The following is a 17145-nucleotide window of genomic DNA, read 5'->3' as shown; positions in this document are numbered from 1 at the left end:
TTGCTGCAGTTCTGGCCGGCAAACCCACTGAGAGAGCGGTGCAATGTTAAAGTATGAAGACAGCCCCACAAGCACCACAAAATGAAGGTGCTCTCTGCTGCATTGGAAAAAGTTTAAGCATGCACACGGCTGTCACCATCGCATCTCAGAATTCTGGCTCCAGCCTTAGCTGGGTATGTTTATCAATGATAGGATCCTGATGGCTATAATGTCTTTCTTGCAACTGGCCCAATAATGGGCCAAATGAACTGCCTGCTGATGCTGCTGACTGTCAATTCTCCTCTTCTCTCCACAGTTGCCACCTGACCTGCTGAGTTTCTCCAGACTTTGTTTTAATTCAGATTTCCAGATTTAACTTTTGTATGTTTATTTGCAGCTCATCTTTAACCAATTATCCTTTGCAGAAACATTTTAACATGACAATACAATAATAAGCAATCCTATTTAGTTGCCACTTAAAAAATCATGAGAGATATGTTCTATTATGCCTGCAGTTAGGTCATTCTCCACTAATGAAGTCCTTGTACTTTGTATCCAAATGACATCCACAGCAAAATCACGGTCAATTGATTGTAGGGAACAATGCCCCATTTTCTGCATGTTATCTCAGATCATTAGTATTTTAATTTCCGCATTAAGGACCACAACCAGTGTCAAAAATCAAATACAGAACAACCAGAAGGAAAATCATGCACCAGTATGTCACAGGCAAAATCCTCACAGTGTCACAGTGTGTGGGTTTTACAAAAATAAAGAATCGCATTTATGTAGGGACCACATGTTCCTGCAAACACTTCACAGCCAGTTAGGTACTTTTGAAGCAGTCTTATAATAAGGACCTAGTAATCTGAATTAGCATGCTGACTGAGGGATAAAAAAAGTTTGGGACAGAGCCGTTCTTGTGGCAGTGGCAACGTTCCTACCTCTGGGTCAGATAGGCCTGGGTTCAAGTCTGGACCAGGGAGAGGTCATAGGACATATGAGCACACTGTGGGAGCGGGCAACAGTTGTCTTACTAATCTTTCTGAATACTGTGATGGAGGCAATGAAGAGTTGTCAGATGTCATTTATTTAAAATGCAAACAACTGGTTGGCCAAAAATGAAAAAAAAACACACACAAGTCCTGAAGCTCATCCTAGGACTGTCCCGTTTGTATCTCTCTCCACTCTGCAGCTGCCCCTGTTACTTCAGAACTCAAGCTAATGATTCTACAGATTCTATGATAATGCTTCGGTCCCAACCAAGGGCTGGGGCGGTCATAAGCTCAGTGTCCTAAGAGGATAGATATCTCATCAGAAAGGCCACCCCTCTGATAGTGCTGTATTTCCCATGTACCATGCTTGAGTGTCCATTTAGATTGCTGTGCTTAAGCCTTAGAGTGACACTCCAGGGAGACGGTAATGTATTTATCAGTGGAGTGCTGGGAAGATTAAAACTGACTTCACAGGTGCATGTGCTTCCATGGTACACTGATGGATTGTGAAGCCCTGCTGTGAATGGCTACTGGGGGTGGGGGCACGGGAAACAGCCCCAAAGGTGTATTAGATTAATGCACTGTCTGGGATGGAAAGGAATATAGACTTGCATTTGCATAATGTCTTTCACAACCTCAGAACATCCCAAACATTTACAGCTAACAAGGTATTTCTGAAGTGTAGTCATTGTTACCAGGTATGGACTGCAGCAGCCAATTTGTAGATAAAGCAAGCTCTACAAACAGCAATGACCTACTGACAAGCTTTTCCTTTGGTGCTGGCTGAGGGATAAACACTGGCCAGGATTCCAGGAAGAAATCCCCTGGTTTTTCTTCAAAATAATGCAACTGGATCTTTTATATACACCCAAGACGGTAGATGGAGCAAGGATTTTGTGTCTAATCCAAAAATATGAAACCTCTGGCAGTGCACAATTCCCTCAATACCAGGGCACAGGAGAATGTTTGCATACATCTTGCTAATGTCATACTAAGCAAAACTGTGACCCATCATAACCACTTAAATATCATAATAATCAAGCAAAAATTAGTTTTGAACATATACAATCACCAATCCCATACGACCATCTTGAAGCTTGTCCACTTGGCCAGAAATATAATATTACTCTTGAAGTTTAAACTTAAAATTAAATTCCATAAAATTTGCAAAGACTTATAGCAAATGATTTGCCCATTGTTGCGTAATATTATTTAACAAGTAAAGTCTGTAGCTCGCTGGCTGAGGTAACTGGCAAGGAGCAGGAGTAGTTCTGGCAAACATAGGCTGTGGCTTTACCATTCTTCAATACGAGTGTTGACAGGAAGGGCAACATCTGATACAAGCTGCTCTCGGAGTTTCCATCTGCCAGAAGTAATATCTGATGAAGAGAAAGGAAATCTTTGTTAGGGCTAACAATGGACAGAGTGTATTACAGAGACATCACAATGGAATTCCAGGATTAACTCCAAGCTAAAATGATGATTTGATGTTTTTCTTGTTTTTGGGAACATGGCTAACAATGACAATATCTTGCCCATCATGTTTTCATTAAGAGTATGGAATCATATATGCTGGCACAAGTTGGTATGCAGGTCTCTCCTTGAAAGACATTTTAAAGTAACCTGACAACTTTCCTGTTGTATCTCTGGTTGCCAGCTGAAAATGACCAGATTTACAGAATTCAGTTTCATAAACTGTCTTGGAGTGTTTCAGTTACAAGTCTGGGTTATCACTTCAATACTATAACCACTAGTTTCACATATCTGTTTGGGTAATGACAGGGAATAATATGTTTGTAATATATACCCCTCATAGCATCCTGGCACACTCTTTCAACACCTCCTCCCCTTTCTGTGACTCCTCTCTTGCAAATGCATGAGATGCAACACCGGAATAAAAGTAATATAATGCTAATGCTGAAAATCTGAAATAAAAACAGAAAGTGCCAGAGAAATTCAGCAGGTATGGCAACCGTGGCAAGAGAAAAAGAGTGCAAAGATGCAACACCTGTCCTTTCACCATCTCCGCTCCCAGTGCACTGCATCACAAATACACATTACCAGTACTTGATTCAATTTGGTATACCTTATTTGCTGCTCCTGATGTGGGCTTCTCTATAGATTCAGCAACAAAAACCAAATAATGATCACCTTGTGGAACGTCTCTGTTCATTGCAACAAAGTAATCCCAGCTTCTAGCCAATTGCTATTTTAATTCCCTGTCCCACACAATCTGGCCTGCTGCACTGTACCAAGGAAACATTAACTCCATCTCTCTTACTGCTAACGTTACCTGACCTGAAGGTTTTATTTTTATATTATTCATTTCCAACAGCAGCAGTATGGTATATCGGTGTAATATGGTACTGATATACAATTTGGTAGAGGTCTATATCATGGTACATAAAGTATTTTTATAAACAGTACCTGTCTTTCACCAACAGTTCAGGAGGCCAAGTAGTCAGACAAATTGTTTGGATTGATGATTTTCAATCTCTATCCACTTAAGTGCCATATTTTCATTATCAGCTAACCACTTTGGGCCAATTGAGCAGAGCAGCAAACCTGACAGATGGCAGGCGGTGGACAATGTGCAGAAGCAGCAGACCAAAAATAGTCCACAGATTAATCCCAAACAGCAATGAAATTCCACCCTCATTCATAATAGCAAGAAGCACTCAAGATTAAAAGAGACCTACTGCCCACCTTGTACCTTTGCCCTGGCTCATTGACAGGCACTGATATGAGCCCAGGCTTAAAAGCACAGTGCTTTCTATCAGTTACTGATGGTATATGGAAGGGCCAGCTGCAACATGCCTCACAGCAGGATGAATTTTGACAGCTGATATTAAACGGTGAACATATTATTCACTGGAAGTTAAATATTTTTAGACAAAGTCTAAGCGTACATTTTCTAATTCCTTATCTTGGAACCAGAAGGCCTAGGTTCAAGTCCCATCTGTTGAAAAGTATGTCATAGCACATCAGAACATACACTTTCTCGTTAGTTTTTTTTTAATGAGCAGCACACCATAAAACTCAGCATCTTCCTGGCTGACCCTCCTATAAATATTAGATTACTTAGATTAGATTAGATTACTTACAATGTGGAAACAGGCCCTTCGGCCCAACAAGTCCACACCAACCCGCCGAAGCGCAACACAGTCAGACCCATTCCCCTACATTTACCCTTCACCTAACACTACGGGCAATTTAGCATGGCCAATTCACCTAACCTGCACATTTTTGGATTGTGGGAGGAAACCAGAACAGCCGGAGGAAACCAACGCAGACACGGGGAGAATGTGCAAACACCACACAGAGAGTCACCTGAGGCGGGAATTGAACCTGGGTCTCTGGCGCTGTGAGGCAGCAGTGCTAACCACTGGGCCACCGTGCACTAGACAACAATACCTGTTTGCCTTGTTACCCTGCACTCCTATATACTTAGTATTCTTTTAAAAGAATTAGATACTAACAGGGCAGACCAGCAATGTTATACTACCAGCCAGCAGGCTGTAGCAGCTGTATCCCTTCATTACGTTGAGAGTTTAAAATCTCACTCGAGAGATGTGGACCGACAGTGTTCTCAACAAAAATTTCTGACTTACATCAGAGATCCCTGCTAAGGCAGCCATGAAGATGCTAATTTCCATTGTACCTATAGTAATGAGGCTTCTCCAGGACTAAGGAAGACGCCTTAGACAGCCAACCAAGGATCAAACAACATCGCTGATAGCGGACAGGAATTCAGTGGTATTGGCAGTTACTGCTTCCCATTAAATTACAACTATTTTAATTGTGTTTTATCCTTGTTCCTATGATGGGATAAGTTCAAATTCTCCTCCCCGCCACCCCAAACAAATTAAGAATCAGCAGACAGCCAATGACCACCAATAAATTAAACAGCCAGGAGCAGGAGCAACCATTGAAATCACCTGAAAAAAGAAACTGCTGATTTCTCTCAACTTAGTAATGAACATATTGAAGATGGGCTCAAATAAACCTCATTTATCTAAAAATGAAAATTAATCCATTTGGATGCCAAAGAGATTGCTCGCATCCCAACTGGTATAGCAATGTGGGATGGAACCTGGGGTTTGAGGGGGAGAGGTTGAGATGCCCGCTCCAAACGCCATCATACTCTTGCTGCAGCATTGAGGGTGCTGTAAGCTTTAGGTTGTCTGTAAGTTTAATTCCCCACCTTGCTCTTGTGCTGACATTTCTATCAGCCTTCTATTGAAGGTCAATGCAAGACGGAGGAAGAGCGTCTCATCTGTTAATTAAGAGCTTACAACCTTTTAAACCCAACATTGCATTCAGCAATTTCAAACTCTGTCCACCCATTTTACTTTATCTGCATTTAATACTTACTCTCATTTTTAGTATTACTATATTTCAATTGCTTTTCCCTCTAATTTATTCTTTTATGGGATGTGGATATCATTGGTGACATTAGTATTTGTTGCCCATCCCTGCCATTGAACTCAGTGGCTTTCCAGAAGGCATTAAAGAGATAGCCACAGGAGCCTCACCGAGGCCAGACCAAGCCAGAATAGCAGATTTCCTTCCCCCAAAAGGCAGTAATGAACGAGATAGGTTTTTACAACAACTGATAATAGTTGCCATTGTCATCATTACTGAGACTGACTTTCAACTCTAAATATTATTTATTGAATTTTAATTCCACCAGCTGTCATCGTGGATTCTGAACTATTTGTATTATTAATTAAGTGATATTACTACCACACCACTATCTCTTTCCCCTATCTCCAACCCTCTGTAAGATCAAATTTTCTGTCATTCAATCTCTCCTGTCTCACCCCATCACAGGTCGTCCTTTGGTCCTTGTCCAATCCACCCCTTGCTCAAAGCCAATACGTTTCTAAATGCTCCCAGTTCGGATGAAAGGTCAGTGGCATGAAACATTAGCTCCTTACTTCTCTTCACAATTGTCACTTAAACCGCTGAGTATTTTCAGCACTTTCCATCTGAATGTCTGCCTCAATCAGGCTCTTTTACCATGTTCAGCATTCCTCAGTGCCTTGCTATTTACTTATTAAAAAAAAACAAAATGCCATGGAAGCTGCCTGACAAAGTTCTGATGAACGGTCAATGAATTTAACGTTACTGTGTCTCTCTTTCCACAAATCCTTCCTGACCTGCTGAGTATTTCCAGCACTTTGTCTTTTGTTGATGCTATTTATTGTGCATTGTTTGTTCTTGCACTTGGTGTACCTTAACCAGGTGTGAACCAGTAGATAAACACATCTATTTGTGCCCAACATAAATGGAGCTCTTAAGGTGCTCTAACTGGCAGCTTTGGAATTCATATTTATTTTTGACATTAATACAAATAGATAATGGTCATATCTTAGTGAATGTGCTTTCTTATCCCTGTCTCAAATGCCATACCCTCTCTACAGAGTGGATAATGAAGTGAATACACTTGGGCTTAAACAAACTGCCTCACTGACTGCTCGTTTCAAACTGTTGTTGATTTGTATTTGTACAGGTTAATGCAGGCACTTGTTTATTATAAGAATGCTGAAGAATATATAATCCTGTCACAGCCACACAAGACACAGCTGTAGACAGCCTGATCTTTGAAAATTCAACTGCTGGATCCCATATGACTTCTACTCATTTAGGAAATGTTTCAGTTAAGTAATACCTCTGCAGCCTTTCCCCAATGCCTTTGCTTTTTTTTTTAACTTCATGAAGTCACTGTCAGATAATATGATGCTGTGGTTCTGTTCGCCGAGCTGGAAGATAATATGATGTTTAAGCAACTGACTACTGTAACTTTCTTCTTTAAGTTCAAACTGTAGTGGAGCAGCATCTACATTACAACTCATACTCTTCCTCTGCTGGTTAAAAATTTATTCAACCTTCACTTTTCCTCTCTAAATCTCATCAATAAATCTCTGTGCCCTTGTGATTCTCAGTTATAAAATTCTCATTCTTATGCTTAAATCCCTCTGTTTTCTTATTCTTATTGCTTTTTCTAATATCGTGCAAGATATCAGCACCTCTCCAATTCAGGCCATTTGTGCATCTTCAATTTTCATTATTCCAACATCTAGTGCCTGTGCTGCAGCTGCCAAGACCCCTAATCTCTGGAATCCCCTCCCTGACTCTCTGTCCTCCTAACACCTTCTTACGTTGTTCTGTATTAAACGTTAGGCGATGATGACAACTGAAGAAGAAACTGTGTGTAAACAAGAAAAATAATTAGATGAATAGATAACATTGAGATGTTAACTGAGGGAGACTTGAAGAAAACCAGAGAAGAGGAAGATGATACCACGGCCCCGCTAAGACCACATGAAAACAAATGAGTGACTGCTTTTGTTAAATGCCTTGAGATGGTATGCTATGTAAAAGGCATTTCATAAATGCAAGTGCCGTCTTTTTTTGTTCTTTCTGGTTAAAACAATATTAGACATGTCTTGGTATCATTCTCAGAGTCTGAACATTTCAGCAATGGCTACAGCAGAAGTGGAAATCAAATTGAGATGAAACTACAATTACATTATCTCCTCAGGGTTAGAATTCCCCAGAAAAACAATAGTTATACTGTCCTGCACGATGACCTGTTATAGTCACCATATATTATATTGTCGCAGATCACCAAGTTACAGCATTCCAAGTTTGCTTGTATTACAGTGGCCTGGGTCACCATGTGTTAGAGTCCCTGACTGCCACGTATTATAGTCACCATATGATAGCTACCACGTGTGAATGTCCCATGTTGCCACATGTTATAGTCACATGTCAGTGTCCCACATCACCAACTGTTACAATCACTACATGTCAGTGTCCCATGTTGTAAGGTGTTGGAGTATCCCTTGTCATCATGTGTACCAGTCACGTTAGTGTCCCACAGTACCATGCGACATAGGCATGTGTTACAATGTTCTGTGTCGCTGTGTTAGTGTCCTATGTTGCCAAGTGTTCCAGTCGTCATGTGTTAGTGTTCCCTGTCACCATGTGTTATAGTCACATGTTATTATCCCATGTTACAGTGGGATAGTTACTGTGTTACAGTGTCCCATGTCACCATGTGTTATAGTCATGGTGTTAGTGTCCCACATTGCCGTGTGTTCTTGCCTCCAGATATCCATGTCATCAGATCCTGGATCACAACATTTTGTCTGGGTTCCTGATCAGCCATCTATCAAGTCTGCTCTGTCATCCTGTCTCTCAGCTTTGAATATATTCACTGACTCATATACTTAAAGCCCTCTGCAGTACAGCATTCTACAGATCCCCTACTCTGTTGGAAAACAAATTACTCCTCATTCGGTCTTAAATGTTCAACCCCTTATTCAGTGCTCATGCCCTCCTATCCTAGACTGTCCCACAAAGGGAAAAAATCATCTCATAACTGAACAAATCACGTAGTATCATTTTATTTGCATTGTAAAGTTGGGCTCCTCCGTTAGTCATCTTCTTTGTGACAGCTAGGGAATCTCACAATATTTGAACTTACTTCGCCTCAGACGCTGGTTCAGAGGTAGGTCAGTTTTTAATAACTAATGCACCAGGACTGAATTAACACAGCTGATATCACCCTAATATTGCACAGGCATGTCTTAAAATATCCTGTGCATCCTCTGCTGAATTTGCTGTGGAATCAAGAATCTTCAAATGGCACAGATTTATAACTCAGGAAAATGTTAATCCATCTTTAAGATGTGGTAGTTACATAAAAAATGCTTTTAACTAAGATAGACTTGCTAGAGTTAAAGCTAAGGTCCAACTTGCTTGAAAGTGGAACATCTCCGATGAAAGTAGTGAGATATTCTTCTGTCAGTCAGCAAGAGAACAAGAATTCCTTACTGATTTAGGGATCAAAGGCCATGGGAAAAGGATGTATGATGTTGCAGTTGTTTGTGCAGCCTTGCTATTAAATGCACAGTAATTGCCTCAAGAGATTTCATAGAAGGAAGTAAAGTTAGTTTCAGAAGGTCAGTTTCTTGAGATAAAGGCTCCCAATAATGACTGCTCGATTTGAACATTGGGAAAATGCTGCTTTTATTTACTAAAAGACTATGGGTAACAAGATTATGACATAAAATGATTCTCTGGGAAAAGGAAAGGACTTATTGCCAGAGATACCAGTTTGGGTAAATGTCAAACTTATGTAATGCCAACAGGGGATTCTAGAGAGAAAGGAATTGACCCAGAAAGGATAGGAGAGTAATTGGTAAAATGATTTGAGTGCAAAAAAGGAAAGGAGTCAAAGTGGAAAAAAAAGAAGTTGAATGTTAAAAATAAACTAACTCAAGAGGACGTAGTAGTGCAGCAGGATAGACAGTTGCCTTTCAACTCTGGAGCTAACATTATTTGATGGGACAGTTTGGAGGATGTTTTATTCTGCGTCTGACTCATGTTATGGGCATCTTGGTTTTGCTTCTCTCACGATATTCTCTGTTTCTGTTACTTTCTATGAAAACATTTCCATTTGCTGACGAATGATTCCACAAACACAGCAAGTCCTGTGACTCCACCATGTGTAGGCTGAGATGGTGAGGTGATTCAATGGCAGACAGCATCACACCCAACTGCAGCATTCCAGTCGTTGTCCCAACAATTGTTAAATTCATTTTAGGGATATGGGCATTAATTGCCCATCTGAAATTGTCTTGTGGTGGTGCTGATGGCCCCTCCTCATTAACCACTACAGGTATAGCAGTTTGATATAACATTGCAGTCTGCTATGACACTTCAGAGGCAGTTAAGAGTCAACTGAATTGGTGTGCAACTGGCGTCACAGGCCAGACCCAGAAAGGACGGAGGTTTCCTTTTCTAAAGGACATAAGTAGTGAGAGTCTAACTGGGTCAGAAGACCCAAAGGATCAAGAGATGCATATTTACAAATCACTAAAGGTCGTGACCCAGGTTAATAAGATTATTAAACAAACAAGCAATAAGGTTAACTTCTAAAATTATAGAACTGAAAAGTAGAGCAAAGTTTTCTAAACTAGTATCGAACCTTGCCAAGATACTGCATTAACCATGCACTGACTGGTCTCCATATTTTAAAATGATATAGAGACAACTGAGAAGTTAAAATCCAGAATTAGCAGAAAGACATCAGAGACTGAGGAGATTCCTAGCAGGAAAGGCCTATTAGAAAAGAAAGCTGAGAGGTGAAAGGTTTGATATGGTAGAAATAGAGAAATTTTTGCAAGGTTTGTAGCTCAGGTTGAGGTTTAGGGTGTAGGTTTGCTCGCTGAGCTGTAGGTTTGATATCCAGACATTTCATTACCTGGCTCATCATCAGTGGCGACCTCCAAGTGAAGCAAAGCCGTTGTCTCCTGCTTTCCATTTATATGTTTGTCCTGGATGGGGTTCCTGGGGTTTGTTGTGATGTCATTTCCTGTTCGTTTTCTGTGGGGTTGATAGATGGTATCTAGATCTATGTGTTTGTTTATGGCGTTGTGGTTGGAGTGCCAGTATGGCTGTCATTTCTACTAAGACTATGAAGACCCCTCGGAATCCTAGTAGCACACAAACCCACCAACACGCTCAAACGAAAACTAACAAACTTAAAAGACCCAGTACAACCCATGGACAAAACCAATGTCATCTACAAAGTTCCATGCAAGGACTGCCACAACCACTACGTAGGACAAACAGGATGAAAGTTAGCCACCAGGATACACGAACACCAGCTAGCCACAAAAAGACACAACCCTCTCTCCCTCGTAGCCCTACACACGGAGGAAAAAAATCACAATTTTGACTGGGACAACACATCCATCCTGGGACAGGCTACGCAAAGACATGCCAGAGAATTCCTAGAGGCCTGGCACTCCAACCACAATGCCATAAACAAACACATAGATCTAGATACCATCTATCAACCCCTCAGAAAACGAACAGGAAATGACATCACCACAAACCCCAGGAACCCCATCCAGGACAAACATATAAATAGAAAGCAGGAGACAACAGCTTCACTTCACTGGGAGGTCACCACCGATGATGTTACCTAGCCAGGTCTGGATATCAAACCTACAACTCAGCGAGCAAACCTTCACCCTACATAGAGAAATTGTTTCCACTTGTGTGTGAATCCAAAACTTGAGGTTATAAACCTAAGATTAGCACTAATAAATCCAACAGGGAATTCAGATAAACCATTTTTCCCCAAGAGACAAGTTAGAATATAACCCTTGTCTTCCCATGTAAGTGGTCACAAGTGGGTTTTATGTATTTGGCATATTCATCACTCCAGTTCTTGATCGGTTGTTTAAAACTAATTTTGTTCAATTATTTGACAAAATCAAACAAGACCTTCAAAGATGGGAGGCGCTTCTGGTCTCATGGTTAAGTTGGATGGTAATTATTAAGATGAATATTCTCCCCCATTTGTTGTACCCTATACGGATGCTCCCCCTGATTTTCGATAAGCAAAAGTTCAGGAGACTGAATGGCTGGTTCAACTCTTTTATTTGGCATTGTAAGCAGCCCCTTATTAAACTGAAATTGCCCCACAGATTGGGGGAGTGGATTTCCTGGACTTTAAAAACTAAGTTGCTTTTATCTTATGAGTGTGATTGGTCTTGCGGGGACTCTCTTTCAATATGGTTAGATATTGAAGCCTCCCAGGCAAGGTGCCCTCTTACTAGCTTGGTGTTTTTGGACAAAATGAGGACAATGTAGGGAATATTGCCATAACCCAATAGTTATCAATACTGTTAAAGCATGGAGGGAAATTCGGCAGAGGGATGGCAATATTGGCAAAACATCTTTTTTTACACCTATAGTGGGTATGCCAGGTTTTTAACCAGGGACGATGGATTCAGGATTCAAACATTGGGCAACTAGGGGGGTGTCTTGCATGGGCGATTTATTTGAGGGAGACACAATGATGTCCTTTGATCAGTTAGCACGGAATTACGAGCCATCTAAAAGGGACTCTTCAGTTTCTTTCAAGTTAGGGATTTTATTCAAAAAAAGACTACACTTTTGACAGATCCCTACAAATCCGACAGAGAGGAGGGTGCTCAGTGCTAAGAGTACACTTTCTGTCAGCACTTTATATCATCAATTGGGGGGATGCCCTATCGGATGAGTTTGATCGACTCTGCAGGGTGTGGGAGAGAGAGCTACGCGTTGAGGTCTCCTCAGAGGCATGGGAAGATGTTTGGGAAAACGCAAGAAAGATATCAATTTGCAATAGGACCCATGCTTTATTGTGGAAGATTCTCCACAGGGTGCACTTGGCTCTGGATTGTTTGTCAAAATTTAAACCCGGGGTATCTTCAACATGTCCCAAGTGCAACGTTGTTATGGGCTACCCATTGTCTCTGGTCCTGTGTTCAGCTTCAAACATACTGGAGTGCTGTGGCAGGTGTAATCGAGAGGATTTAGGGTGTAAGGGTGGAGAAGGACCCGATCTCTCTTCTTCTTGGCCTGCCCAGTGTATTCCCTGTAGATGCGCATACGAAAATGCTTTTTAACATTCGCACTTTCTGCACAAGAAAGAACATCTTGTTTGGTTGGGTATCCGAAAATGCCCTGGGTCTGTCGGGTTGGCGGAAGATTGTTATGGAGCATATCCCCTTGGATTTTCTCACCAGTATGGTCCACCACAAAACTGAGAATTTCTATAAGACATGGCAGCCCTTTCTGGACTACCTGGACACAGATTTATTTGCCACACTAATAAGGGCTTTTATATAGCTGTAACGATTGTGCTGTACGAGTCCAATATCCAGAGTTGGGGAACTGCGAACATATGAACAGGTGAAAATGTATGCTCTCGATATTCAAGAGTTAGTGTTTTGTTTGGCTGAGCAGTATCATTATTATTTATTAGTTTGTTGTTAGCTATTATTTATTTAGCCAAGTAGTTGTGTTTTTTAAGTATACATACTTATACATTTGTACATGAGGGCGGTTTGGGTTTTTTACAATTTTTGGCGTTCTTTCTTTGTATTCTTTTGAATTGTATTGTTTTGTATTTACTGTAATATTAATAAATCTATTTTTCAATAAAAATATATTTAAAAAAATAGACTTTGTAGCCAACTCAGTAATAAAGGCAAGTAGCACAGGTGCATTTAAGAGTGAGTTAGAAAAGCACAAGACAGAGAAAGAAATTGAAGAATATGTGTTAGATTAAGTCTGAGAGAAGTAGGTTTGTGTGAAACATAAATGCTGGCAGGGACCAAATGGTCTGTGCTTCACATGAAACATGACCTGGGGCTGTTTAATGGTTGTTGCTCTGCATTTAAATACATTGTATTCATTCAAAATTGATGGTACAGATAGACGGAGGTTCAAGCAATACTGGAGTGTGAAATGATGCTGTGAAGGTTTTTCCCTAGTTGTGAACACACTCAAGTAGTGCAGGGCCTTGAGATAGGTGCCAGCAGACGGTCAAAATTCAAATCACTTTCCAAACAATTGGAGCTGTGCCAAAACGGTCAGATGCAGCAAAGTTGTGAGAATACTATTGCCTGCAAATCCGCAAACCACCCTGAGGAATATACATCATCATTTCTTCATCAATGCTAGCTCAATAACCTGAAACGTCTGACTGACTTCTGATTAGAGGGCACCTTCATTGCCTGGACTACAGTGCTCCGAGAAGGCAGTCTTCTAAAACCTTCTCAGGCTACTTAATGGCAGGCATTAAATGCTGCACCCATTCCTGTCCACATATACAATAAATTTAAAGATACCACTTTGCTTTGATGCAGACACAAGAACATCCCATCTAGTTGCCTCCGTTTTGCTGCCTCCTAGGCTGCTTTCTAAAACCTCCTGTCTGGTTACATTTTTCGTTTCCTTAGCCTTTTCATTCCTCACCCCATGCTTGATAACTACCATATCCGTATCCTCCTCCTGGTAACATGCTTTGAGATTCCTTCTTACACAGTCCAAGTGAAAAACTCCACCAGTTGAACCAGCCAGTTGAACCTCCTTTTGAATGAACAGGGAACAGCCCTGGCTTTAGTCTGTGACTGCAGCCAAGGCTGATAGCCATTTTCACTTCTGCAACAATGGTAAGGCCATTCCCCAGTGCCAGGATAAGTAACGGTGTCACAGATTTGTTATTGCCCCAGGAATTCTAGCTAGAATAAACATTAGAAAAAACAAATAAACTGTTTTCTTCACATGACCCTTTAACTTAAAAGGTAAAGGCTTTCCCAGAAAAACAGCCAGAACCATAAAATAGTATTTGAAGAGCCTAAAAATAACTTGGCACTCCAGAGAAAAATCATAAATGTGACCACTTTGTCTCAGTACTTGTGGTTCCTTCTTTCCCTTTTTATTGCTTCATTATTCTTTCTGCTTTTGTTCTTAAATCCTTCTCTGTTCTTTCTTCCCTGACCCTGTTGCTTCCCAAATGTGCCCTTTTTAATGCTTTCACAGTCCCCGATCTCTCTTGTTTCATTTAGATCACATTCTTAAGTTTGAGAGCAAATGAAATGTATTTGCCAATCAGATCACCCTAAAGGTTATCTTTCAAGGAGATTTACTAGAATGATACCAGGAATGAGGGAGCACAGATACAATGAAAGATTAGAGAAATTGTGTTTATTCTCCTTAAGTAGAGAAGGGTTGACCTGACTGAGGTATTCAAAATTATGAATAATTTTGACAGGGGTATTTTGAAGGATTTTCTACTTCTACTATCGGTATCGAGGAATCACAATTTCAAGATTGTCAGCAAGAGAGCAAGGAGTGAGATGAGGAGAAACTTCTTTACTCAAGAATTGTTAGGATTTGGAATGCACTGCCTGGGAGAGTTGTGGAGATGGCTTCCACAGGAAGTTTCCAAAATGGGCTGGATATATATTTAAAAGTGATGAATTTAGAGGGCTATGGAGATGGTGCTGGTGATTGGAATGAACGGAGTAGCTCTTTCAGGAGCCGGTGCAGACACAATGGGCTGAATGACCTCTTTCTGGAAAGGAAAATTCTATCTGATCATTGTCACAATGCTGCTTTGTGGGAGCTTATTCTGCATAAATTAACTGATGTCCTTCACTGATTGTAATTTGTTTTGGAACATCCTGAGGTTATGAGAGGCATGACAGAATGCCAGATTTCCCTTTTTGTGAAATCTGGACTCATGGATGGATGAAAATCAGCTTCAAAAGGATGCTTTTCTGGTTCAGGTCAATCTCTGATGCACGAAGACCAGAGGTACTGTTATCCACAAACTGGTAACCTCGGCAACCCTGACAGAGACCGAATGAGTAAAATGGTTTGACTGCGTGGTTTATTTTTCTGTAGATTTAAAAAAAATACTTTTAGCAATGAACTTTGATGACCTCACTGGGAAATTGACTGGGAAGAGCAAGAATTACTGTGCCCAAGGGCACACACAGCTACATTAACATCAATGATTCGGTCATTAACTCTCATGCTTCAGAAATTTATCAGTACAACTAAGTCTATATATTCAGTTCCCTTGAGGAGGCAGGCATCGAAACAGACCTAAGATAAGTAAAGCAATAATGTCATTAATCTCTATTTAATAGAGGTCCTTAAAATTATGAAGTAATTCAACAGCCACCATATTTATAAACATTTAACATACTAAAATATGTCAACATGGTTCTCAAGAGCATAATATTTTTTTAAAAAACTGAGCCGCATAAACGACATTGGCCTGGAGTTTTGCTGAACTGGGTGACTCGGGAGATCTTTATAAAAGATCTTTATCACCTGATGAAGGAGCGTCACTCTGAAAGCTAGTGTGCTTCCAATTAAGCCTGTTGGACTATAACTTGGTGTTGTGTGATTTTTAACTTTATAAAGGGGGAGTGGGACCTAAATGCAGAAGTTTTTCTCTATTTCTGCAAGACACCCCTTTTGTCAGTAATGGGAGATGGATGCAAATCACACAGGGGGGATATCTGAAACTAAGCGGGGCTGTTAGATTTGACTGATGAATACATACACAACTAATATACCTTGTTCCAACGGCCTTATTCCACATCACGGGAGGAATGATTTTAGGAATGTCGGATTTAAACTCTGTTTATCTTCCCAATCCTTAACATACAGATACCCACTTCTGGAGTACTTATCTTATGTAACTCAGTTTTTGTTTGCAATTTCAATGGACTTCATTTTTAAAATTTCCAAAGATTTGTTATTATGGTTGTGAAGATCATGAATGCTTAGCTGAGTTTCAAATGTCTAGAAGCACATATCACTGCACAGGGTGTATAGACATTTTGAGTGACAGCTTTAAGAGTGTTTTTTATAAAAATTAATTTTTGACGTGGTTACTGAAATAGGTGCTTGCTTTTACAACAACCTGACAACTTAAAGGGATTTAGGCTTTTAAAATCTATTTCATAATTTTATTTTCATGATTAAGTATTTGAACAAGAACTCAATCAGGATTTTAGATAGTGATATTTTTCTCCTCTTCAAATGGCCTCGGAGGCATGCCCAATATGGATACTGCATGAGTGAGATATGGAGGATGGATGGGAGAACATGAGGAGCATTAGATGGCAAGTAGGTGGCGTGGGGAAGAGGAGAGACATGGCAATATGAGGGGGATGAAGGCGGCATGGAGGGGCCATTTGGGATATAAGGGGGAATGGGGAATATGAGCAAGTGTGGGAACATGAGGGGGAAAGGAGGGACATGGAGGTAGATGAAGGGATGAGGGCATGTGCGCAGTGGAGGTACAAATACATGCAATTTTAAGAATTCATTCAAATAGCAGTCGTTTTTAGTTTCGTCTACATAGTCCCATAACGTCTAATTAACTCACCACAAAGTGCCTTGAAATGATGTAACAAGGTTGAATATAATCCTTCTTTAAAAAAAAAACTGATATTTCAGTTTTATATCTCAGACGGAGTCCCTTTCACACATTACCATGCTTGGTAACTGCCTTCAAGCAGCAGCCCAAATCTTTGCCCCTCAGAGCCGAAGCAGTGTTGCATTATTGGAGGTGCCTCCCCCAAGACGTGATGTTAAATATATCTGTCTGCTTAAATGAAGAGCGATCGCCTATCAATTTTCATAGCAGGCAAGAGGAGTTATTCTTACTGCTGCTCTAACATTTTTCCTTTGCCTAATTAACTTCATCTTCTGGTTGTTTGTAGATACTCGTTGTACATAATTTGCTTACCACTTTTGTAACAAGAAGTGCATTTAGTGGTCAGTGCATTGA

At 40.5% G+C, this 17145-nt stretch overlaps 1 protein-coding gene across 2 annotated transcripts in view; it reads right to left on the bottom strand.

Moving 5' to 3' along the window:
* Positions 1-350: 350 nt before the first annotated feature.
* The window catches only part of spata20 (spermatogenesis associated 20), a 431519-nt gene continuing 414724 nt past the window's right edge, over positions 351-17145 (bottom strand). For both annotated transcript variants that reach the window (XM_043714385.2, XM_043714386.2), the window contains exon 16: positions 351-2353. In XM_043714385.2, coding sequence (XP_043570320.2) covers positions 2183-2353 — 171 coding nt within the window. In that variant the 3' untranslated portion in view covers positions 351-2182. The remainder of the gene's footprint in view (positions 2354-17145) is intronic.

The sequence above is a fragment of the Chiloscyllium plagiosum genome, unplaced genomic scaffold, assembly GCF_037043375.1.
Source record: "Chiloscyllium plagiosum isolate Xiang-an unplaced genomic scaffold, Cpla_swu_hap1 HiC_scaffold_25, whole genome shotgun sequence".
Lineage (NCBI taxonomy): Eukaryota > Metazoa > Chordata > Chondrichthyes > Orectolobiformes > Hemiscylliidae > Chiloscyllium > Chiloscyllium plagiosum.
Note: the sequence above shows the minus strand (reverse complement) of the source record. Positions and strands in the feature narration are given on the sequence as shown.